The sequence below is a fragment of the Phaethon aethereus genome (genome assembly GCF_964289735.1).
Source record: "Phaethon aethereus genome assembly, chromosome: 2".
NCBI lineage: Eukaryota > Metazoa > Chordata > Aves > Phaethontiformes > Phaethontidae > Phaethon > Phaethon aethereus.
Window position 1 is genome coordinate 78,473,634 of NC_138582.1, and position 26,490 is coordinate 78,500,123.

General features: G+C 41.0%; 1 protein-coding gene across 2 annotated transcripts in view; it reads left to right on the plus strand.

The window, feature by feature from the left end:
* GRB10 (growth factor receptor bound protein 10) overlaps positions 1-26,290 on the plus strand; it is a gene marked incomplete at its 3' end in the record, with an annotated part of 110,190 nt that extends 83,900 nt beyond the window's left edge. The window contains exons 5-16 of one of the 2 annotated variants that reach the window (XM_082015274.1): positions 2,455-2,611; positions 8,415-8,530; positions 11,363-11,437; positions 14,554-14,691; positions 15,315-15,425; positions 16,532-16,630; positions 19,663-19,740; positions 20,389-20,505; positions 21,386-21,452; positions 22,452-22,539; positions 25,256-25,349; positions 26,144-26,290. In XM_082015274.1, coding sequence (XP_081871400.1) covers positions 2,455-2,611; positions 8,415-8,530; positions 11,363-11,437; positions 14,554-14,691; positions 15,315-15,425; positions 16,532-16,630; positions 19,663-19,740; positions 20,389-20,505; positions 21,386-21,452; positions 22,452-22,539; positions 25,256-25,349; positions 26,144-26,290 — 1,287 coding nt within the window. The remainder of the gene's footprint in view (positions 1-2,454; positions 2,612-8,414; positions 8,531-11,362; positions 11,438-14,553; positions 14,692-15,314; positions 15,426-16,531; positions 16,631-19,662; positions 19,741-20,388; positions 20,506-21,385; positions 21,453-22,451; positions 22,540-25,255; positions 25,350-26,143) is intronic. The other variant, XM_082015275.1, reaches the window with a different exon arrangement.
* Positions 26,291-26,490: the final 200 nt, after the last annotated feature.

A 26,490-nucleotide genomic window follows, 5' to 3' on the forward strand; every position in this document is an offset into this window, starting at 1 on the left:
AGAGGGGTTTTTTGTGCTTCGGGGGGTGCGAAAAGTTGGCGATTCCTGCGGCATGTGCCCGGTACAGGCTCCCCTGTGACGGCTGAGGCAGAGAGCGCAGGGCTGTGCTTCTCAGTGACTAATGAATGAATGAATGAATGATGTCACCAGGTTGGTTCCTGAGCCAGGAACTCCATCCGAAATAGTTCAGTTTCGGTGCAGAAAGTGGAGTCATGCGCACAGAGGAAGCTTAAAGTAGAAAGGAATTCTTTCAGCACCAGCTCTTCGCTTGTCTCACTCCTTTCCACTCTATTGGAAAAAAAAAGTAAAAAAAATTCCGAGTGGGGATGAGTTCCCTGCGGAAAAAAAAAAACACCCCACCCACCCCCCCCCCCAAAAACAACAAAGCGGCAACTTTCTCTCTCATTAAATGCTGGCTTTTCAGCGTGCTTGCTCCCCGAAGGGGGAAGGCGAGAGCTGCCCTCCCCTGTTGCGAGCCGGTGTAATTTCGGCAGGGTACCCCCCTTCTGGGGCGCTCACTCGAGTCCCCCCATCCCGCGGGGGCGGGGCGGTAAAACGGGTGCTCGTTACAGAAAATAGACTTGCCCGCGGGACAAAAAAAACCACCGGAGGCAGCTCCCCCTTCTCCCCCCATCCCCACATGCCCGTGTGTGGGTGCGAGGGTGCCTCTGGCTGGGTGAGGCGTTGGCGGGGCCGTCGCTCCGCACGCACGCACGCCGTCCCCGGGCGGAGGCAGCCGGGGCTCCCCCTCCGCTGCCCGCCCCTCCTCCGGAGCCCGCTCGGGAAGAGCCGGCTCGTTCCTGCTGTCAGATGCAGCCGCTTCCCCAACGCGCGGGCTGGAGCCGCTGGGGCTCGATGAGGCGTTAACTCCTCGCTCGCTGGGCCGGAACGTGTGCGGGGCCGCCGCCTCGCCCCCGGGCCCGCAGCGGCCATCCTGGGCCGGCAGCGGGGCCGGGGCGAGCCCAGCCCGGCGGGCAGTGGCGGGAGGAGAAGTTCAAGTGCCCGAGTTGCAGGCAGATGACATCAGCCGCTGCCAGGCCGGGCTGCGGGCAGGCAGGCGCGGCGCCGGCGCTCGGGCAGCACGCGTGCCTCCGTCGCCGGGGTTTCGCCCCCCCCCCCGGCCCCCCCGCCTTTGAACTTGGGGGGCTGCCGGGGGGGGGGGCTGGAACGCCCGTGGGTGGTCACAAAAAAACAAATTTCCTTTGTAATTTCTTTTTTTTTTTGAGGGGGGTGGGGGGCGGGAATAATTTGGAAGTCTGATAGTGTGTGGGAAATGATTACATCAGTCGGAGGGAGGGCTAGGATTGGTCTACACGGTGTGGTTTGATTCACTACCGCAAAGATTGCGTGTAACCCTTTGAGTGGAGCTCTGGCAGAGTTGTTTCCCTCCCCAGAAACAGTCCCCATAGCCGGGGCTACGTGACAGGTAGGGCACGGCCGTCTGCCGACACCGCCGGCACCCGGGACACCCGGCCGCAGGCTGCGAAGGGCCGGCGGAGGCAGAGCACAAACTCTCTCTCAAGAGGCAATCTCTATTTAAAATGCCATCTTGTTCTTCCGACTGCTGCCTTTTACGTGCCGTTGAGGTAAGATTTCTACCCTCGCACACCCCATCGAATTACCCTCCAGGTTTTTGTTAGGTTCGCTTGCTCTTGGCGAGGATGCGGAGCGTTTTGAACGCGGAGTTGATTTACGTCTCGGACCTGCGCGTTCGCCCAGAGAAATAATTTTGCGGCAAGTGTCGCTCGCTTGAGCAGAACAATGCAAAGAGGAAAGCGTCTGTATCATTCAGGAGGTGGGGAGAAGGTTCCTGACTTGTTCTTTCATCTCCGTTAATATTTAGGATGTGCAGCGGATGCACACTGGGTTTCGAGCTACTTTCAAGCTGGGATGAAAAGAGAAGTCGGGGCAGGGAGGGAGGTGCGTGGACCGTGCGAGCTTAATTTATCCGCCGGGGAGCTGCAAGTGGGACTTCCCCGAGCGAAACAATCAAAAGTTAGAGGGGAGCGAGAGAGCCATTTTTAATCTTCGGGGTCTTGGCCTGCTCCGCTGTAAGTGTCCGGAGGCCTCCCGAGGGGATCGCGAAGAAAATCGTGTGTGTTTGACGATGCAATTTCTCTTGCCCGCTGTTGCCAGAGTACTCTCCCAATACTGTTTCACGTTTGCTTACCTCACACAGCTTTACTCCGAACCTGCTCTCACTTCTCCTGTGTATGTGGTCGTACGAACCCTGCTGAATCTTTGTTTAGTGCAGGGAAGTGTTGGGGAGGGGGGAGGGGAAGCAGGGCAAGGGGGCATCGAGGGCAAGTGTTATCAAGTGAATCATCCATGTCATTTGTCCTGGCTGCCAAGGTGCTTGGAACCCTCACGCCAAGAGGATGCTTTTCTACGATAGCTGTGTGGTTTGCCTATGTCCAGAGCTGCTGATCTGTAAGTGTACCCTTTATGTTGCAGGATGTAAAAGTCTTTAGTGAAGATGGAACAAGCAAAGTGGTCGAGATTCTAGCAGACATGACAGCCAGGGACCTCTGTCAGCTGCTGGTTTACAAAAGTCATTGTGTGGATGATAACAGCTGGACTCTAGTGGAGCATCACCCTCACCTAGGATTAGGTAGGGAGCGGTCAAAGGGGTGGCATGGTTACCTGGGAACATAAAATATGTGTGATTCGTATTAATGTGCTTCCAGCCAGAACGTTTTCTTTCTACTGCTTTTGTTTGTACAATTAGCTGAAGTCACATACGTGCTTTTTGTGTATTACAGTTTGATGTGTTAAGCGTTCAAGCCATTTTAAGTCCTTTTCTTATTTCCCATCCTGTTTTTTTTATTATGAAAAAGAAAAATAATTGTCTCATCTTCCCGCTAGCGCTCTGTTGCTACCTTGCTGTGTCTGAAGCTATTGCAAATAAACAGCTTAGGCAAATTAAGCTTGATCCTTCGAGTACCGGTCCTGTGAAAGAGCTCAGCTCATCACCAGCTGGGAGACCTGGGTGAACAGACTCAGCTTTGCATACCTACAGTAGCGCTTATGAAAGCTAGACATGCTGAGGCGGGGGAGGGGGGTGCCTAAACTTGACTTCAGGCAGGGAGGAAAAATGGTGGCACCAACCCCCAAATCCATGGGCAATTTCTGGACCAGCGGTGGCATCTGCTCTCCAGGCAGCAGCTCCTCAGTCTGATTGAAATTAAGGTGTCATGGTTACAGTTTCAAGAAGGCAGCAAGAGGAAGAACTGTGGGGAATTAAATAACACTGTGCATTGGTTTAATTACAGTACCTGAAAGAATCTCATGTTATTCAGTCTTGCTTTTCCTGTTATTTTGTGGCACTAATTAGTTGCAGGACTCTGCTGTGCAGCTTGCGACTGCATATCGCTCAGATACGCTATCTGTAATTCTATGTAGCATACAATAACGCTTTAGAAAGTGTAGCGTTTGGAGTATTAGTCAATACACTTCACGGGGAATTTTTTCTCGAAAATAGAGAAAGACAAATCATAAGCTGCGATCACCGGCACTGGAACTGTGAATGCTCTCTGTAGCTCACAGAGGGTTTTTATGTCGAAAAATGTAATTCAGAACCCTTACAAATAAAAAAGGCAACAGTTTGCTGGAGATGTAATGCCCTAAACCGATACTGTTAAACACAGATCAATTGGCTGCTCTACAGAGTAGCACTCAAAAAAAACCCAAAAACAAACAAACAAAAAAACCCAAACAAAACCAAATTATAGGATGTTCTGATTATTTAATGGTTTTATTTAGTATCTCTCTTAATGTAGAAATACGTGAAAAAATTAAGATGAAACACTCGTCTATATACGTCTGTGATATACTTTCAGTTCTGAGGACATAGGATGAGGTGAAGAATTAAGGTATAAATTACAGAATCTTTATCTCTGTAGCTTAATATGCCACATGTGTGCTGCTAATAACCTTTACAAATTTTCAGTTTTATCAATGCTCATTAAACTACCAGGCTTTCTTTTTCTATATTCTCTTTCCCATCGTTGCTGATTACCAAGGTATTGTGTAAACAGAAGCCTTCTCCTTTGTAACCAACATCCTTCTCCTGCCAGATTCATTCAATGATGCCACAATTCAGTGTTTGTGACATCACAATAGCTTCCATGGTGACTAATTGTGCTGTCAAACTCTGGTGTGTGACATCTCTGAATGAATCGGGCAGGAGGCTGATTAGGAAATCAAAAGCTTCTGTTTACACACAAATAACTTGGTAATTAACAATGATGGGAAAAGAGCAAGATACTTATCGGGCTGCATTTATATACATGGGGACCTGCCTGCCTTGGACCTCTGATTCACACTGAAACACAAAGCGGGGTCCTGGCTGTCCCAGAGAAATGGGGTGCCTAGGTTGGGACTTCAGCAGCTGCCCAACCTTGTTCTGCAGGGACGGCTCCAGGGCTGTCCTCTCTGGGCCATGGCAGTGGAGCTGTGTGAAAAGTAACTCAGCCTTTGAGGGTGTAAAGCGAACAGAAGCATCAGAAAAGATGTAATGATACAGATTTCATGTTTCTGAAAGGTTGTTGCTGGAAAAGGGAGTAAAAGAGTTCATTTAACAGGAGACAACACCACCCAATTTCTTGTATTTGAGGTCCAAAGTATACACTGTGACATATTCAATAAACTTTAAATACCAACTCTCACGCGTCCACCCAGTTTTGGTTGCAGTTTGAATTTTCTCTTATATGGCTGCTTATTTCTTGGCTTCTCAGTAGCTTAAATGCTTCCCTGTATTTCAGAGACTGTCAGTTCAAGGTGGTAATCTGCCTGCACCTTAGCTGAAATTACTATCAATTGTCTGATGTTCCATATTTTTCCCTTTAGAACTAAGAGTGTTTGCAGTATATCTATCTGATGTAGTATGATACTTAGCAGTGTAACAAGAAATATCGTTTAAGAACAGTGAGAGTTCTGTGTTTCCAGAAGACCTTATTTCTTACACGAGATGTCTTTGCTGACTTAATGCTGTAGGTGGTAATCTTGAAGCCCACCAAAAAAGGAGAGTTCCTTTATTGAGTTCACTATCTTTTTTTTTTTTTTTCCTCCTGGGCTTGCCTAATATTACTTTCCAAAAGAGCTCAGTTTGCAGAACCAGTTCATCCTTTTAGTGTTGGGCAGACTGAGGACAAGAGCAAATTTAGAGTCAACTGCATATTTATCACTATTGGTGATCTTCTAGGTCCCAGTCTTTAACGAACCTTCACCTAACTGCTTACTTTGCACACGTAGTCAAGTGTATTCCAAATAACACACGTGCCTGCAAATAATTTCAGACATCTATTGGACTGCACAAAGTATTTGTGTTCTCACTGGAGGCAATGGTGTGACAGTTTATCATCAGACTTGCTTAGATTTAACACGTGGAAATGGTTCCTGCTGCACTGTATCACTAGTATCTAAAACACTTCATGGTCAAGATTTAAGCAGTCTGTGAAAATTGAATTGGTCCCATTACTTTGTTTGTAACTAGAAATACACCTAACCGGATCATGAAATGTGGTATTCTCCTTACATGCTACTGCATGCTTAACTATCATCAATTTAGGATGAGGACTGAGATACCTGTATCGGACAGTAACAGAAATAATAATAATACTAATGGAGACAGGCTGTCATGATAGTACGTGCCTGGACACTGAAAGAAATCCTGCCTACAGACCTCATTTTTCCAGCTCCAGAATTGACTGTACATCTTATTTAATATAGTTGAATCAGGAAAGAAGAGTAGTAGGGCTCTGAAATACCTGTAGAGCTAGAAGAAAAAATCGCTGCATAGTTTCATACATAGATTTTCTTGTTTACACATGCATTGAATTTGATTTGCCTTAATCTGAACAAATTAAAAGTGGAACAGTTAGATACTGTACTTGCAAAAATACAAAAACAGGATGGACTATTTCACGCTTTGGTCCACCTGTCATTTGTAGTCATTTTCTAATTGGGAATTTTGGGCCATGCCTGCAAGTTGTTCACGATGGAATCCAGCTCCTTTTCCCATCTTGTATCAGTTTTACAGTTCTGTGTAAGTTTAGACAGCAATACAGGGCAATTGGGGTGTGTGGGGGAAGCCTGTCCTGTTGTTCTAGGAAGAGTGTAGAGGAGACTGAGTTGAGCCTATATACATAAACTAAAAGGAGACATTTTTGTCTCTTCAGCAGCAACACCACTTGAAAACAGACTGACCTATTCAACTTAATAGACTGACATCTGTGCTTCTAGTTTTGTAGTAAGAAGCTCAAAGCAGGGCTGAAGTTGAGTTGCTGGTTTGTCACGTGGCAGTTCATCCCATTTGTGCTGAGTGCAAATTACCAAGGACTTCCCAAGCGTACAACTTCTATGAAGTATTAGCAAACTGACCAGGACTAGATTCCTTTTTACATGCACGTGCTATGAAATGCTACACCTTTTCTTCAAGATGGCTTTCACCATCAAAATGAGAATGTAAACGTTAAATCAGCGTGAGTAATCACCACAGAATCTCAAAAGGGTCTTGATTTGGTAAAGAAATACATTTATGTCAGTTGCCTAAAGCATCTAAGAAATAGTCACTGGGTATATTTACACCAACTAGCGATCAAAATACAAAACAAATTGATTAATGTTCATCTATACTGCATCTCCTCGGGACAGAATGAACAGGACATGGTTTGTCCTTGCCCTTATGCAAGCAATCTTCAGTGCATTAGGAAAGTGAAGACCACAACTTTGTGCGATGACAGAAGCAGGCAGTAGGTCTTTCCGGGTTCATACTGTGATGAAGATTCATATCAACAGAATTGAATGTTTTTTGGAGGAAGCATAATTTAAAAAACAGAAGGGCCCTCTACCTTCATAGGCCCACCATCCTCATCACAGTGTGGAGGAGATTTGACTTAACCGGTTGCCTAAAACCATGACAGTAGCAATAGCTCAGCAGCAATACCAGAAGCTTCACCTGTGATGCCCCTTGATAATGTAGAGGTTTTGGTGATGAATGCTTAGGTGGTGCAAAATGTCCTTAATTAACTGATATCGAGAGCAGTATTGCTGCTTGCATTAGTCAAAGAACTACTCCTTAAAAGTGGTGTTACGGCTAATGCGCTAACAAGCAGCTCTTTCAGTGAGCAGCCCAGCATGGAAAATCTTCAGTGTTAGCCCCCTGAAACACAATCTATAGCAAGGCTGGACATTGCAAATGTATGGTAAATGCTGAAGTCTTCAATGAGCTGGTGATGAGTGACAGTCTAAATGCAAGTGAAAAAGACAATGGGATCATTCAGAGATAGATTAAATTTTCAATTAAAGAATTTACATTAATCTGCTAAATTGAATAATTCAAGTGACGTTCAAGAGCTTGCTAGTTCTTGAGAGGACCGACGACTGCTTGCTTTCTATCCTGAGAACACCCCAAGAGAACTGGGTGGCAGCCTGGCGTTTCTAACCGTGGGAATGCAAGGATGCAGGAACATGAGGTGGGGAAGGGACTCTCCAAACTTCTTTGGCCAGCAAGCCACACGCATTTTGGGTAGAGCTTTGCAAAAATTATTTTTTGTTCAACCTTATTTTTTATTTCCTATTATATAAGGGATGAAAGTACTGGCTATTAAGACTTTTGAAAAATATCTAAATATTTTCTCGGAAACTTTTGAAGATTTGCCAAGATAATGAGTTCATTAAGTAGTGCACACTTAGCCCAGTTGCCTTCTTTTGAGTTACTGCTTTCAGTGAATTAGGTTTGTTAAGCTATCTGTTCATGCTTTGATGTGCCATTCTTTTGACCAGAGAAGTGGTGGTTGTGGGGAGTTACCTTGTAACCAAATCTAGAGCAGAAAATTGCCCTGTCATGTGTACAAAACATTTGTCTCTGTCAGTATTCCTGTAAAGTAGATCCTGTGACCTCTTTCATAATAAACCCCATTGTCTAGCATCTACAATAAAGGCCTGAAGTTCACCTTGAAATGAACTGGGTTTATAGAGTGTGATCAAATAGGACACTGTATTTCTGTGATAGTTCAAGACCTAACGGTGGCCTTTCCACAGCTTTTTTCCCCTTAAATCTGTCCACCTTGCCAGTTCCACAGCATACAACCAGCACCAAAAGAAGAGGTTTGTGTGTATTATTTAAGCTACTGCACACAAAAAATCTTAAGTTCTTTCCTTTCTCAAAAGGCTGTGCTTATGAAGCCCTGATGTAGGAAATCTTTGAAGAACACTGCCATGTAACGTTAAACTTTGTAATACCTATGCCCTAGTTCCTTTAAATGCCTCATGGCAGTACGGTTTGAAAGCTGTAATATGTTTTGTTAACTTCTTAAAATGTCATAGAATTACATCGCGTTGGTTCACTTCTGTTCTTTGGAAGTTGGTGTCACTGGTTGGCTGTGTGTTAACATCATGTTCTTTTTCCACAGAGAGGTGCTTGGAAGATCATGAGCTCATAGTTCAAGTCGAGTCCACAATGGGAAGCGAAAGTAAATTTTTGTTCAGGAAGAATTATGCAAAATATGAATTTTTCAAAAATCCCATGGTGAGTCTCATTACTTAGTTGTTTACACCACAGAGAGAGGGATGCATTGCAATAACATTGCTAGGCGCTGTTAGGTCTTAAACATCTATTAAAAAAAAAAAAAAGCAACCAACAAACAGAATTCTTTCCAAAGAAATTTTAACCAATGTTTAAATGCCTTGTACTCCCCTCCCAGCCTAAAAACCTCAAGTATTTTCAAGTTACCAAATATACTTGTTTCAAAATGGCTATTGTTATGTTGGAGTGACCAACACAGGGGAATCTTTGTTGGTTTAAGAAAAACAATCAGAAGTGCAATTGACTCATTATCTTCAAAGTTACTTGATTTGAAACGATTTGATCACATAGCGTGCAGTATCCAAACTTTTTAATTTCTGCCAGTTATAATTAAAAAAACCCTCTGGGTTACCCCTAAAGCACTGACTACATGCAAGGAGTTTCCAGCTTATCATTATATATGTTGAACAGTGTCTCACCTATGGCTGTGCTTTACAAGTGTGCTCAGCCTTCTTTACTGATTGTAGTAACTCGCCCTCTCTATGTCCTCATGTATATCCATGCTTGAAAAGTATTGAATGTCATAGCTATACTTACTCCTGGATTTGTAAGATCCTTTGAATGTTGTAATTTTAAACTGTTGGCAGTGTAACTGCTTAGTTGGGGATGATTTTTCACATTTTATCTAAACAATTAAGTTGTAACGGGCTGTTGACATGAACCAGTGTCAGCTGGTATGACCCATATAGATACCTGAAGAAAGATAATATGGAGGTGGTTTATGTGAGAATGGATTTTGGGTCAATCGGGCATTTGTGTCGCCAGAAGAAAAAAAGATACAGGAGTTCACATGAAAACTCATTGCTGAAGTTACTGCAGATTATAAATTCATTCCTTAATGCATAGTTGCTGCTTGCACGTACATTTGTCATCTGCTAGTGCTTATTTCAGAGGCTGTGCCTTGACTTACTGTGTGAAACATTTCTGTACACGAACTGTTTGTAATTTTTCACTTCTGTTGATCTTCCCATCTGATAACCTATGAACATCTGAGTGTTTTACATAAATTTTAGTATCATAGGAGCTAGCACATTGGTTTTATGTGGTATACTTTAATTAATAACAGAGCATGGGAGTAAAACCCAGAATGCTTGGCATTCAGTCCCAGGCTCCTGCAATCAGAGAATAAATCATTCTTTTGGTGTAAGAATGCGAAGGCTCCCTATCCATTGAATTAGTTGTTGCCATATGGTGCTGTTTCTACTCAAGAGAGGCTGGTAAATGTTAGCTTTCATAATTCATTGTGCAACTTAACCTGGCAGAAGAGTGATTCCTCTTCAGCCCTTCTCTTTATGCCCTGAAGACTGAAACATATATTGCCTGAAGAGTGAGGAATGTTCTAAATCAGAAACGGTTTTGTTGTGATTCATCTTATTATAATCAGTCATTGTTTTATTTCAGGCATTTCTGCATGTCTTCATGCTTCAAATAATGTTTAAAAACTTTAAGAATGACTTAATGTAATTGCTGTGTATAGTAAATTCAGTGTACCAAATTATATAGGTACTTTAAAACATGGCAAATGAAAAGGGGAACTGGAGGAATAAGTCTGAAGTCAAGTCATCGATTTAGCAGTCAGAAAACTGTCTGACCTTTGTCATGCAGAGATTCAGTATGAATGAGATACTGTACCAGATGCCTGAAATCGAAAAGCTTTGTAGAAGCACCTGTTCATGTGTTAAACAGTATTTCATAGACTAAAATCATAGAATAGTTTGGGTTGGAAGGGACCTTTAAAGGTCATCTAGTCATCTATTTGCTTCTGTGTTTGTGGGATGGGGGAAAGGAGGTAGATGTCTGCTTTGAGATTATTCAGATCTAGCACGTGAAGCAGGGCACGGAACACGGAGCCTAATTATTGCACATGTGTCCTCGTTCAGTTGTTATTTCATTTCATGGAAAGTATGCTGACCTGTCCTTACAAGAAAAAACACTGGGCTGTTACGTTACCCTGAAATATAAACATATGGGGTAGATTTTGCAAAGGGCTTTTCTCTTGACAGATTGAAGGGTTTCAAGCCCTGAGCATAACCTATGCTCTCTCTGAGCATAATCTTGGAACAACCAAGAGAAAGCATCAACAGCCACACCATGAGCTCATTCTCATAATTAAGGTCTGCGAATGGCACATCCTTTGGAGCCTTCTGAGTGAACACGTTTTAGGGTCAGGCAGATACAGCACTGAAGAACTGTGTTTTGGATAGAAACAGAGTGCTGTGAAAGGTAAAGCTGTATGTACTGGAGATCCTGCAGCATCCCCACCTGAGACTTCTTTTAGTGTTTGCATTCAGCTTACCTCTGTAAGGGTAGAGAAAACTTGTTATTCCTCCTGCTCTGCATCTTCCACGTGGCAACTGGAGTTACAGAGAGCTTGTTCGCTGAACAGCCTTTCTGGATGGAGAGGGAAGCCCAGAAATTTGGTGGCAGAATATGCAATAAGCATGGAGTCACTGAGTACCCAACCTGCAGGACCATTCATCCTGTCCTTCCATAGAAAGTAGAGGCTGTTAGAGATCCCTGAAAGCCCTGAGTAGAAGAGGAAGCGATGGGAAAATGCACTTATGAAATGCTGCATATCAGATATTTTAAAAATCTACATTCTTTTTGCATGGGCACTTGAAAGCCCTAGTATTACTTTCTGTGTCAGGGGATCTCCAAATTGATTTAAGAGTGATAGTTTCAAAAAATTAATGACTGGAAGAATATTCCATGTGTTCTGTGTAAAAGTGGTCAAATATAATGTGACTTCCAATTGTCTTCTCTTTTTGTGTCTAGAATTTCTTTCCAGAGCAAATGGTTGCCTGGTGCCAGCAAACAAATGGCAGTATCCCACAGTCACAACTTTTGCAGGTACTGTAAGTTATCCATATGGACAAAGAAAGTTTTGGAGCTGGAGGGGAGAGGTTGAGAGGAAGGAAGGGAGAACTGAAAAGTCTCGAAATCACTGGTCAAAGAAAGACCAGTGTAGTGAGTTAGCATATGATACTAATGTTGAAAATATCTTGACAAAGATCTTACCCAGTGGCACTGAGGTGTAAGTTATGAACACAAAGTATTCATAGCTGTGTTCATACATATTTATTCCATTAAAATTCAGCTTACTCTGTGGGTACCTGGTTTGACCACCTACTGTTGTTCCTAAAACAGTCTCAGCAGATGTATTTCTGTAAAAACAAATATACCTTATAAAAAGCAAAACAGAAGTACTCTTCTATACTCCACATCACAGCATAGGAGAAAGTGAAAAAATGTGTGTGTACATTAGAAGATGGGCTTGAGACGGTGAGAGGTTTTGCTTTTGCTTTTTATGTCCTGTGTTTGTGCCTGGTGAGAATTATCAATAAGCACCAACTTCCCCATGGTTCAGCCAACTAGCTGCTCTTTTATATATAAAAAAAAAACCTCTAAGAAGAAAGTGCAAATAGTTACAGAAGATTTTGTGTAGTATTTGCAAAGTAATCCAATTTAAAGCTCCCCAAGTTAAATTACAGGGGTGTGTGCCTTATGCACATGTTTTGGTAGAGTTGTGTAATCTGCGTGGCAGTGGCACATGCACTGAGTTTATATTGAAGTTTTGATAATCGCTGTACAGTTTCTTGCTTGCTCATGAAGGAGCTGTGGTGGTGGCATGGTTGGCTGGCCTCCAGGGATGGTGCTGAAGGCTGGGCTACCTCTCTGGCCAGTAACTCACTCACTTAAACCTCTCAATTTAAGCACTCCAATCTAAACCTTGTAGTCTGAATCTTTTCCACTTCAGTTGTTTTCTCAAATGGGAGACACTCAACTCATGAGGCCAAATTAAAACACGGTTTATTAAAAGAGTACCATATTAAGAATATGAGACCCTGATGCCTGGAAGATAGTACCACGAATAACGGGCAAATTATAAAGCAAAAGGCACAAATACGTGAAGAAAGTATACATACAAATACTTGATTTTAGCTTGACTTCTGTCATTTTGCATGTTTGCAAATATGCATTGACCCTCTGTTTAAACACAAAAAGTTTCCACTGAATTTTGAACCAGGGCACTCATTTTGTCCCGTAACCACTTCAAAATCCATTAAATACTGGCTCCAGCTTCACTGACAAGAATTTAAAACATTAGCGTCCACTCTCAGCTGGGAAACAAAGGACAAACTAATTTCCAGAATTAAAAATGAAAGTCTTGTGCGATGAGGTTGCAATTGGGAACCAAAACTGGTATGAACAGGCATTGCCACAGACTGGTAGGAACAGAGGTGTTCACGCCTTGGACCCTTTTTCCTGCAATGTAAGTGGAGAATTGAGTTTACTTGTTAAAATGAGCAGCAGGACTCCCTAAAAGAGCAAGATGTTCTTGAAGATGGAAAAGTTTTGAACCTAGAGTGACTCAAGCAGTAGGGAAAGGAAAAACCTTACAACCTTGTGAGATACAAGAGTTTGCTTCTAGGAAGGCTCAATTAGGTCCTGGAGAAGCATAAGTCATGGGGGTTAACAATGCAAGAGGGTGGGGGAAAGAGGATGGGTACATTTTCTTTAGTTTGCTGGTTTTGCCATAAAAAACAATCTTCCTTAAGGCATTTATATTAAATATCCCTTTGCTTTTAAAAAACACACAACTGTTTTTCATAATTTCAATGACAGTTGTAATTTGTTGAAGGTAAACTTCCTGCAGTCTAGTAGTCATTAAGCATGTTGCATCTGAGGCCACCTCAAACACCGAGCAAGTGTGTTGTTTTTAATTACACACAAAATAGGGAAGAATATTAAACATCATTTCACAGTATGATATACTGCATTAAGAACTAATATTTTTAGTCTTAACAATAGCATTAAGAACAGCGGGATCTGTTTTCCGTAGTGTCAGCCTGGCTCTGATATGCAAAAAAGCTTGCATCTTAGTTTACTTTTGGTTTACCTAGCTGGGCAGAGAAAATACATTCTCCTTTTGGTCACAGTTCAGAAGTAGATTCATAGTACAAATAGCAGGAAAATTAACTGTTCTTTTGCATTCTGTTAGATGAGATGAGGAAGAGGACTGGCAAAAAAAGTTAGGTTTTAATGCAACTAAGAACTCTGACACAGGGCACTGATTTTTGGTTTTGTTTCCTGTGGGCACTGTCCACCAATTAACATCAAAACACAACTTTCAAGAATTGCAGAGGCATCTAGGCCAACCAGGTTTATGCATTTTTCTTCCTACTGTTGAATTTATTAGTTTGGCATTTAACTTACTGAGCAAGCCCTCTGTCATTTAAAAATCTGGGCCATTGTCATACGGGAGCAATGCATCAATTCTCTAACCACAGGCCTAATACTTCCTTCCTGTGAGGTATCGCAAATCCAATTATTCCATATGTGGTCCCCCTAATTAGGTCAAGAACTGAAATACTTCTGGATCTTGAAGTCTAATGTAATTGCTGGCATTTACTTGACTGCTCTACGTTTCATTTTGAGTTAAATATTCAGTTGTCTGTCGTACCTCTCGTCTTGGGACAGGTGCATGTGCCATGTAAGACTTTAATGTGGGAAATCCTGAAACAGGCTGTGCCCATTCTGAAACTTCGGGATAAAGTTGCAGATTTTGGCCAATGTTTCCAAGTTAGACTAGTTGCCAGAATTGTTGTGACAAGGTATTATTTTCTCTTAAGAGTTAATAAGCTTACTTTGTGTCCCTTCAGGACAAGTGCAAGAAGAATGGGGATCCAGAGAAATGGTTAGGCTTTTGCAGATACAAGTATTGACACAGAAAACAGGAAAATGTCACTGACAGGAGGTGTTAGGTAGATGTAACAAGAGGAGCAGGAATACCTATTTTGGTCATAAATCAGTTTAAACATCTAGGTCAGTTTAAGCATAATGTGAAACTGCGCCCCAGGTCGGCAAAGTGATTTGCCATTTGCTTCTCTGTTCTGCAAATATAGTGACAATTTTGTGAGCCATCCATAGGACACAATCCTCATTTACATTTTCCTCTCCAACAGAACTTTTTAAACTCCAGTAGCTGCCCTGAAATTCAAGGTTTCTTGCATGTGAAAGAGTTGGGTAGGAAATCATGGAAGAAATTGTATGTGTGTTTGAGGAGATCAGGACTTTATTGTTCTACAAAAGGAACTTCAAAGGTAAGACTAAAAAAAGAAGTTGCACAGTACTAACATGTGAAAGCATTTTCTGCTTTTACAGTGGGTATTTTTTGCTGTTTTTTTATATATCTGCACACAGTGTTCCCTTTTTTTATTTCATAGAGGAGGATAAGCAAGCCATGATCAAATGACAATCAAACCCTGGGCTCTCAATGCATGAAAATAGCTATACAGCATTGTTGTATAATAAAACCAAACTAACCAGACAACGTAATTGTGGCTACTGAAGTCGTGCTAACAAGGTTAGCAAGAAGAATCATGCTCTCCAAGCACATGGTTCATGAATCTAGTTTAAACAATACCTTAAACAATATTTTAGATTATCTAACTTTCAGATTTCTCAGGAGAAATGCAGTAGGCTATGCCATTTTTAACGTGATGTGTTTGAATAAGTATTTTGTCAGCTTCTTGTGTAAAGCAACTTCTGCTAGTAGGCTGATATTTAAAAAGTGACATGCTGTGTCCACTTCAAGCTGCCTGAGAGGAGCACAGTGTTCGTACAGTGCCCTCTGTTGGAGGTTGGTCTTGAGAGACTGCAAAACTTGCAGCAAGATCTTCCAAAATCTCACACTTACCTATGATAAAACATGTTATTTCCCCAGGAGCCAAGACATTTGCAATTGTTGGCTGACCTAGAAGACAGCAATATCTTCTTGTTGATAGCAGGCAAGAAGTTGTACAATGCACCTGCGGAGTATGGATTTTGTATAAAGGTAATTCTTCTCATTACGTTCTTCCAAAGTTCAAGGTGGTGTTGGTAGCTCAGAGTCCCCCCAGCTCCCAGCTAAATGGAATTTGTATGGAAAACTCTGCAAGCATTTCTGTCATGAGGACTTGATCTTTATCATCTTCTATTTGGCAGGCATGTCCTGTGAATCTTGCCATCATTTTATGTGACACTTTTAACACTTTATCTGGTGCTCCTTTGGCTTGGGAAGTTTCTGTGCAAGATCAGCCTAGTGCTGAAGCATGGTGTGCCTGTGAGGTGGCCTTGGTTCACTTCACAGATGAAATTTTTTTTCCATATACTCTAACTGAATAGGAAAGTTTCTCTGGAGAGTGAGCACCAAAACTATACAGCAACAAAAGATAAAGCTCTGATCAGGTGTAATTGTACCATTATTGTACATTATTGCCAGAGGTTTGCATTTGTGTAAAGAAGATGATTGACTTGGAAAATGGAAATAAGAATAAGCAGTTGCCTTTGAGGATTTTAAAAACTGTTGTGCTGATGGATAGGTTTGGAAAGTATTTCAAAGCTCCATGTAAGTTTCTGAGAAGAAAATAAGGCTGGGAGCTGGTTTCATTGACAGCAGTGAAGTAGTCTCCTTCCTAGCAGCTGTTCCAGGGCTAGACAACATGGGTTTGCCCCAGAAAGCAAAGACGGGCTGCGAGAGAGATCCTGAACTGATGGAAATAGATTTTCAGTAACCTTCAGTTACGGAAACTTCGGTTCTTCATCTTGAAATGGGGCCTCATAAAACTGATAGAAACTCATAGAACTCATAAAAGTTCTAAAAAAACCAAAACCCAGTGCCTTGATTCTGGTTCTAGCATGGCCTGAATACCTTGTTCCTATAAACTGCCAGAACTGCAGGGTATTTCAAAGCAGGCACTGATATTTATCTTACCGGTCTCAGCTGAGAAAGTGATTTCTTTCAAAACATGCTCAGCCTCTCCTGAGCTTTAATTCAGGGTGGTGTGAGCTTTTTCTGGCCAGTTCTTAGACAAATACTGTACCTGCCTTTACTCTGCAGTAAACTTACAGTGTTCTGGGTTTTCTGCTAAATGTAGCTGACTTCCCTCTAATACTTTATAGCCCAACAGAGTGAGAAATGAAACTAAGGAACTGAGGTTGTTGTGTGCTGAAGACGAGCAAAGCAGGACATGCTGGATGACTGCCTTTCGACTCCTCAAGGTACCTAATCTCTTCTATGTGAATAGACCTACACCTATAGTTAAGTTGCATTCGTTATTTTATTAATGAGAAAATACCTACATGTTCTTAAAACATCATTGGCCACCAAAACAATACAGCTAAGAGCAAAATTCCAGGTAGACCTGTCCCTTCTAAGCTTTTAAGCACAGGACTGAGCTCAGTTCCTTCCACATATGAATCAAGTATAATTTTAGTTTTGGAGCCAAATTTATGGTATGTGAATGAATTACAAAAAACTGCTTAACAAGGTATTTGTAAGGCATCATAAGGCTGAAGAAAATGTTTTGATAACGGCAAGTGGTTATCTTAACTAGAACAGAGTGCTATCGAGAGGCTTTGCAATTTGTTCAGTTTTCTGAAGGTTCTATTAAAAAAGTAACACAAGTAAGAAACCCTATCTCTGGGCAGGAGTTATTCATATCTGAGAGCAAACAATGAGGTTTCTTGATAATACGGTGGGAGAGTTCACAGATTTTTTTGAAACAAAATGAGCATGGAAGGAACTGAGGAGAAAGTTGACTCTTTTGTGCTCTTTGAAGCAGAGTACTTCCTGGTCTTTATAGTGAAATGTGCAGAAATTTTGGTTTGGTTTGTTTTTAAAATCTTTCCCTGAAGATGCTGCCTTGAAAACTACTGTGTGCTTCTCTGTACCTTACTACATTCTCCCTCATATTAAAGGGAATATACATATATATTAAAAATATAATAAATATGTTACACATGAAAATCCCATGTCTATTCCATGCAGTTATCCTAGTCTCTAATATCCTGTGTCAGTGTAACATACAAAATGTGATAAAAAGTAGAGGCATGCACAGAGTGATACTGCAGGACCTGATACTAGATACATGTCCACCAAAACTGGATGGAGAACCTTGAGCTCCGTCAACTTTGGCTCTCTCTGTAGCAAACAGATAATTTCAGATTAGGAAATGAGGGCACGGCTGTTGGGTCCATCCGCTGAGGTCAGCGCGCCAGCGTCCTGCTGGTGGCTGCTGCGTGCCAAGCTGTGCCTGAAGTGGGACATGTAACCCATGGGTACTGCGAGCACTTGGTCTCTGTTCTGAATGAACAGAGTCACCGTTCCTGCCTAAGTAGCAGCCCGCATCAGCAAAGCCTTCGCACCCCTCTCTGCCAAAGTGCCCTTTTCCCCACCAGCATTTCACGCTCACCTGCTGAAGAAGATGCACTCCTGCAGCGTGCGTCCAAGGAGCTGGAAGGGAGTGAGTGCATCAGAAACAGTATGAGGTTTTATCGCTTCCATGTGTGGCATTGACTAGGAGAAGCCACAGAGATTCCCATTGCTGCCAAGCATTGTTTATTCCTCCCTTCCCTTTCCAGAAAGTTTATCTCGTTTGTTTATGCTCAAGACATGACAAATGTTTGCTACCTCCTCCTCTCCTGTGCAGACTGTCCATCATGCAAAAACCCTTAAGTGTAGGGAAAGCCAGTCAGGCTCCTAGGCTTGGGGGTATGAAAATGCTATGCCCATCGAACACCTACATTAAGTGGCCATCTTCCAAACCACAGCACATCTCTTCGAATGCTCTCCAAATATTATCTCATTTGTTAATTGTAAGAGATTCTGTGTTGCAGTACAGAAATTCCTATTTTAAGTTGTTACAAAAGCAGGTGCACTAGCCATAGTATGGGCCAGGATGCAAGCAGCAATCCCAATTACAAGATGCATATTTGATTTCTGTGGAGCTGATACCTCTGTTGTCTATCATAATCCGCTTTCCACTTACTTAACTTGACTTGACTCATGTTTAATGCATGCTAACAATTATGGTAAGAGTTTTAGTCTCCAGGCAATTCCAAGTGCATCTTCTCAGCTGTCCTTTTCCTATTTACACAGAATTTTGCATTGTGGGGAAAGGGCTTAAACAGAGGATCAGATAATTGTAGTGAATTGTGTCTTGAAGATACCACTTGTTCTGAAGAAATCAGTTACACTGGTCAAGGCACTATGTTCAGTGTTCCTGAATGGCAAGAAAAAAACGTCACAGTGTATAGTATTAGCTATTCTTACCAAATACGTAGACATGCATCATGCTGTGACCGTTCAGAGCGATCTTTCTTTGCAGTGCAACCTGTGGCAGCAATGGTACTGTATGGCGGTGATTTCTGTATATTGGCACATAACATTCACCCTGAGGCAGCTAACATTACGGGAAAGAAAAGGGGTTTTTTTTAAGGAACACTGAAAGATGATGAAAGGTGTATAGTCAGGGAAAATTAAGGCTGTGCACCAAGGAGGCCATGACCCTCCTTTTATTCACCTACTGATTTAGCTTTCCATAGTCATACACTACCCCGTTTACAAAACTATATATACCATTTCATTTAGAATACTCAGTAAGCAATGTTGCTATACTTCAGCACTGTGCCTCTAGGGAAGGCACTGAGTAGGTGTTTTCCTACCATCCATAGCTTCTAGTGTTGCTAAAATTTATTATTCAATGAGGAGCATGACTGGAATTCAATCACTTTATAAGGATGAGAAAAATACCAAAAGTGTTATTTCCTGCTGAAATTTATTAAAAGAGCTAGTGAATTAGAAAGGTTTGTATTTTATATCATTGTGAAAACCTAGTTCATCTTTATATTATCTTGTACAGAGCTGCTTATGCAGAATTTTTTTTTAAGTACACATTACTAAAGGGTAAAAAGAGGGCGAGTTAATATGTGTGTTCTGACCTCAAGTGAAAGCTTATATTCTACAAGGAAAACATGGTATAGCTGAGAGTGGCAGAAATTACCTGTGTAATTTCAGGCTTAGGCTTGTAAAAGTGCTGTCTTTTAAATAAAACTTGTTGGCCGTATTTACTGCTCTATTGCCACGTGCCAATCACTATTACTCAATGCAAATTGCTTTGGGACAGCTTCTGATCATGAAAATAATAAACTGGCAGCACCTTGCTCCAGTGTAAGTGGTGTTATGAAATCACTGCAGTTTTTTTCCACGGGTCTATCTTTGAATAATAATGTCCTTGCATTTCTGTTGGCAGTATGGAATGCTACTGTATCAGAATTACAGAATTCCCCAGCAGAGAAAAGCCATGCTTCCACACTTTTCCACTCCAGTAGTAAGTAATGAACTTTTACCTTATTAATGTATGATGTTGGAAAAGGTACATTCGCTTTTGCATTTTAAAAGTGGAAATTTTTATGCTAAGGATTGTAAATTCAGCATTGTGTAGCAAATCAACGTAAAGTTCACGTTTCACTTGAGTACAGTTGACATGGTTGGCTCTCCATTATCTTAGACTTACATGATCCACATGATTGAAAAATCTTGGATACGTCAGGCACTTTGAGATGTACAGTACAGAGACATCTGTCTGTCTTTGCAGAAGCCAGCTTAGGTCTGGGAAAACTTAAGACGTAGATCTCTGAAAATATGTTGGGCTGACTGTTAGCTATCTAAAAGTGAAGATCCTATATTTGGATTCCAACTGGCCCTGGAGTATAGTAGTAGGGCAAGTGGGCAACTTGAGCAATACAGATTTTATTCTCAGCCTTTGAATCGTTTCCCTCCCCATGGCCTAAAAAGAAAAGCCATCTATTTTTGTGTCTGCGAATCTTTTGGAAGGCGAAAAAAAATGAGATGTATTTTCTGTGCTGTTGAAGGATAACTTTGGACAGTCTTCTGAAACCAAAACATTTTGAAATGAAACTCTCAAGCTGGTTTTTTCTTTCCCTGTTTTTTGAAACAAGTGAAAATTCCTTTTCAGAGAAGTGTATCTGAAAACTCACTAGTAGCAATGGATTTTTCGGGGCAAATAGGAAGAGTTATTGAAAATCCTGCTGAAGCACAGAGTGCTGCCTTGGAAGAAGGACATGCTTGGAGGGTAGCTATCTTCTCTTCTTTTCTTTTTTTGTAATTAGTAAGTGTCTGTTGAGAGCCAAAACACAGAGTGTGCTATGATGTTAGTGCAGTGCTGGTCACAGTCTAGCTTAGCTCCGACCTGAAGCAATCACACTGCAAGCATGCAGATCTGAAAGTCAATATCCATCTTTAGCAAAACTGTCACATTCACAACAACCTTCTACCACTGCTTCTCTGTCCCCCTAGTGTCCAGAGGAAAGTTGAGGGGGAAAGCAGACCCACCAGAACTTTACTGCCAGTTTGCAAAACCAGTCTCTGAGGAGGAATATGTCAAATTAAATGCTTCCCCACATGGAAGAGGCTGGGGCTCTGACTAATGGCTTGCTCCCAGTAAGTTTAATTGCAGAATATACAAGAGGCAGGACCTCTTGCAATGAAAACTGATGTAACTTGTTTATAGTGTCTTGTGGACAGACAGCTGCAGTACAAGTTTTCCCACATGCTCGTCTCTTAGGGAATAGGAGTCATTACTGAAGCACTAGCTGGTGCTTTATGTACGGGAGGGAAATACTGCTTGATTTACTGAGTGCCTGGTGTTTTGCCTGAGCAGAAACATATCAGACTTTTCTTTCTTTCTGTCATTTTTTCTTTCTTTTTCTTTTTTTTTTTTTTTTTAAGATACTGAGCTTTCATCATTAACATCTGGCTTGTGTTTTAAGCCAACTGAAATGAGCTGCTGCTTGTAGATTAGCCCCCTTCAAAGTTGCATTTCTTTCTCTCATCCTTGCATTAAACTTGCCCAGCCCCCAGTTTCCTGTAAATTAAATCTGTATTGCATGTGCACTAATTCTCTTCTGTTGAGGCTTTAGTGTGGATTTAACGGTAATTCATTTTCTCTATAGAAACGTAGCACAAGAATGAACATCCTGGGTAGCCAAAGTCCACTCCATCCTTCCACACTGAGTACAGGTAAATTCTGCTGTTCTGTAAGCATAGTATAAGAAGCCTCTGTGGGTAAACAAAAGTTACATTTCATGTAGGGACAGAGATAGAGTGCAATCATGTAGTATCAATGCCTTGATGTCAAATACTATGTTGATGTTTATCAGTAACTTCTGTGTCATTAACATGCTTACCCATACATAGTAGAAGAAACTTGTTTTCTTTTGAAGGCATGCTCAAGCTTTTCTTCAATTTTAATCTTTTGAGACTAACGTTTTATGAAAATTGAGAGTCCATAAATGTTTCCATTTAAAACAATCCAGAAGTCAATTATTCATTTTAGACAAGGAGAGTCAGGGTGATGTGTTAATCTTTAAAGAGTAAAAATGATGCCATAACTGAATAAGGTAATATATGGATGCCTGTAATGTGAGTCCTGAACAGCTCTTTGAGATTGTAAGTTTATTAAAATAATAGGAAATTGTGTATTAATATCCTGGACTTCTTAGAGGAAACACAGCTGTTCTCTTTTTCTATTCTGTTGAACAGAATTTAAAAATACCATTTGAAAAACAATAAAAAAATAAACAAAAATATTTTGGGGTAACCCCACACTTGAAAGGACAAGGCAAAGTGCTTTTCAGTATTCGGGAATTAAAGGGACTTGGTTGTAACTTGCTAGCTCATACATTGTGTTCTAAGAACTTAGTCCCAACGTTTTCAAGAAACTATGAAAAGGCAGTACTTTAAGAGATACCTCTTGTTAACCTAATCATACATCTGCAAATCAGCAAATACATGGAGGTAATGCTTGTCTACTTCCTATATTAAGTAGATGCAACAGCTGGTGCATTTTTTTTCATATTTATTCATTTTTTATATTGATTAATGAAAGAAATTTTATATTCTGTAACAAAACTGTACCCACTTTTAAAATGTTTAAATAATTAGTGTGTGGAAAAAACTGTTGCGCATGTTACTGTTTTTAACTGCCCTGTCTTTCCCTCTTTTCCCTTTTGACTCCAGTTATTCATAGGACACAGCACTGGTTTCACGGCAGAATCTCTAGAGAAGAATCTCACAGGATTATTAAGCAGCAAGGACTTGTAGATGGGTAGGTATTCCAGTTGCATATTATTTATGATCTGATGGTAAGCGTTATAGACAAGAACACAACTTCTGCTGTAAGGGTTCACAGGTTTGTGAACACTTCGAAGTAACCTGATTCTTGAGTAGTCCCATTATAACCTGCCTGGATTTCAAAGACAGAGTATGTGTTTGTAGGAGTGGGTTCTAACGCTTAATTTGAAAAATAAAATATTGAGAATACACTTAAACTTGCTTCTTTTTTCCAACAGAGTCAATCAAGTTTTAGAGGATGTTAGAATTTGAAAATAATTAATTCCTGTAATCTGCATTGAGGACATACTTTTCAGGCAAATCTGTACCTAGCCATTTGCCCACAAGTTTATAATCAGCCATTTGTGCTCTTTGCATGAATCAGAGCAGTTAATGATGATTTCTCACTATTTATTTCTGTTCTAGAGTAAAGAAATGAATGTACCTGCTCCAGCGCCCTCTTAAGATGTCCGTAGTTGAGATTTAAGTATTCTTCTAAGCATCTCCGTTTCCCTTATTTATATGTAGTTACGGTTATTCAAGGGAAGTTGCTTAAACTGCATTCATCAGTTCTTTATTTGTAGGATGGGAAGAGCATGGTTGCCTTCAGCTCACTACTCTCACTGCTGTCAGGGTTAAGGTAGAAACTTCCATGTTGGCTTCTCAGGAGACAGTCAAGTTCAAACCTTTCTTCGGCATTTTCTGATTCAAGAACATCACTAATCTTTGTGAAGGATGAAATACTTTAGAGAAATAGAAATTCCTAGTGCATGTACATACTCATCAAGCAGTGTTTTTTTATTGGTTTGTGGTTTTTGCTGGGCTAAAGCTATTGGGTTTTAGCTTGGCAGGTCAAACAGAGGAGAGAGGCTGAGAAAGCAAAGGAGCACTGCTGACTTGTTGGGTTTCTGGTTCTCTCATGCTACAGATCCTCTTTACAATCTTGGGCTCATTTTGACTTGTTGCCTTAGGAATCTAGTGGCCCATTCTTCTTGGGGTTTTCATAAATGTGTTAATTTGAGGCAGTGTTACATTTGTGCCTAGCCAGCTTACTCACTGTAGAAGGGGAAGACTGGTTAGTTTGGCTCAGTCTGGTTAGTTGTAGTGCTGAACTGGTTAGTTGTAGCTCAGTCAGCAGTGGCAAAAGAACCATGTTGCCTATGTGCTCTGACATCTAAGGGTCATGGTTTTCAGGACAGAAAAGTCTTGCCTTTGTTTTCCTGCTCTGTGTGTTTTTGAACAAAAAATGTAGAAAGTTAACAGTCTTCTGATGGCTCATGTAAGATGTTCAGCAATGTCTATATGGAGGTGATACTGCTGTCATTTGTTTCTTGAAGCTATTGTTAAGGATGCATCTGTCTTTATAGTTATTTTTTGTGTGGACAGCCTGTTGCTTGCCAGAGGTTGAGTAAACACTTGTAGGATCAGTTGTGCTGAGCTTTGCTTTGTGCCACCAGCTTATGATACCATGCATTATCTGAAATGGCTAGAGGAAAGATAGAGATTACCTGCATGAACTGTAGTAATCACAGAGCAGGTAAGATCTTTCTCCCTCAAATGGCTCCTAATGTGTAAAGTCTTTGGTCCCTTTTCCACACATCTGGTCTTGCTAGGACTAAAAAGGAATGTTCAAATACCACGCACGGTTTCCAGTGGTGGCAAGACATGCCTGTCTCTGGGTATTGGACTGACCCTGGTTACGATGGTTGCATTTTTGTGGTATTGACATTTCTCAATTGGTTCTGAGGAGCTGGAGTAAGTTCTTTTGGGTTCACAAGACTACAAGCATTTCTTGCAACTCAGCCTTGGAAGTGTGCTCCTGGCTTAGTGGTTAGCAATTAAGAGGGCTTGAGGCCTGCCCCAGTACTGTGCTTGGCCATCTCACAAATCCAGTAGTGATTAGCGCTGCCTTATGCCAAAGGTATATTCTTGTTTCCTGTGGCATGAGAGGTTCTCCTTCCTTAGTTCATAAATGTCAAGGGGAGGAAACATTTTTTGACTAGATTTTTTTCTCTTCTAAGTATGTGTTAACCATTTGAGTTAGGACTTCAATTTTGTGGGTCAACTGAAGAGTGACAGTTACATAGTGCACAATGTTGCTAAATATGCTCCCAAAGTATATTGTTTTCCAATGGTGCTGAAGGAAAAATACTGTGACTGTTTTTTAGAGGAAAAATCAGTGTGTGTTTTCCCCGTCATCGGAATGTGGGTGTTACTTAACTGATAAGTTGTTTTAAGAAAGTGTCGAGCTGCTTCTGTGCAATTGCAGCCATTTAACTTAAACGTAATTTTGCTAACACTGGATTTCTGTAAATTGATGCAAGATACTGGAGAATGGGAACATGTTCTTGTGTATTACTTTTCTATCTACAGAAATCCAGATTTGCTTTGGAGTTAAATGAGAACATTGTCTTCATGAGAGTATCTATCAGTAATGGAAAGCTCAGTTAGAGAGACCCTTAAAAAAAGCCTCATACATACATTCATAGCGGAAGAACTACTGTCATGTATCTTTCACTTCTTGTTTCTTCATCTATTAATGTTGCATAGCCATGGTATAAAAATTGTAAGCAAATTGCCAGTTACGGAATCGCCTGTTAGTGTAACTAAAGAAGAGTTAGGCAATAGCACAAAATGACTTGGTAGTTCTGATTATGTATGAAGAAATAGATTGTGATATTCAGTGTGTACTTAAAAATGTTCTCTCCTAGACTATTTCTTCTCCGGGACAGCCAAAGCAATCCAAAGGCATTTGTACTTACGCTGTGCCATCATCAAAAAATAAAGCATTTTCAAATCTTGCCGGTAAGTAGATTATTTTTCATACTGATCACAAAAAAAAAGAATTTTAAGTCATAAAGCTTTGCCAGCATCTGGAGAGACCTCTTATTAATTACTGATGTAATTAACAGGGATGTTTCCATTAGCAAGTATATTAGCAAGTATTCTTTAGAACTGTCAAATGTCTGATTAGAATTCTTTGTTAACATTGCCTGGAATACTAGGGTAAGTCACTTAGGTATAGAAGTAATGCACAGAACTTGTGCTCTGTGACTGACAGCAACAACAGCGGCAGTTGTCTCCCTGTCACTTAGGCAAATGTAGAATAACTTAGGGAAACTTTAAAAAGTTTTATTCTGGAGGTTATCCAAGAACATGGAGCTTAAAATAACGTTACACTGAGATGTCGAGAACCTATTTGATTTTTATCTTGATCAAAAAGAGCATCAGAAGTTTAAGATCGTGTAGGCCTCTTTATTGGTCCAAACCCTCCTCCCTTGCTTCGCCTGCCAATTTTACAAACAGCTAAGAAATGTTTTTGGGATATTTTTGTTTTATGTAATGAAGGCCAGTGCCGTCTCTACAACTTTCAATTACTCTGCCCATGAGCTTTCACTCTCATAAACAAAACATTTCAAGCTGGGTTAACGTACGTTCTTTCCTAGTGCTGTGCATGGTTTCATGAAGATCTCTGGGCGCCAGGTTGTTTGGGCAGTGCCCATCCTTTATCTTACACCACACACTTGTTCTGCATCTTGTTCTACACTTGCATCTCTTCATGTGCAGTCTAACTTGAAAAGGATGTTTTGTTTCCCCAGTGTGAAGATGATGGACAGATATTTTTCAGCCTGGATGATGGGAACACCAAATTCAGTGATCTAATCCAGCTTGTTGAATTCTATCAACTAAACAAAGGAGTCTTGCCCTGCAAACTCAAACACCACTGCATCCGAGTGGCCTTATGACCTCAAATCTGACTCTTCACTGAAGACTGGATTTGCTAGAAGAGTAATTGTAAGAGAACGTTGACACTGGGGAATTGGCAGATTTGTAAGTTGGTAAAAATAAATAAAAATATTATGCACCTTGGGACTCTGAAAGGGATGGATTCGACAGGTGCCAACAGACCAAGATTGCTGGTTTGTCTAACACCTAAGAGTGATTG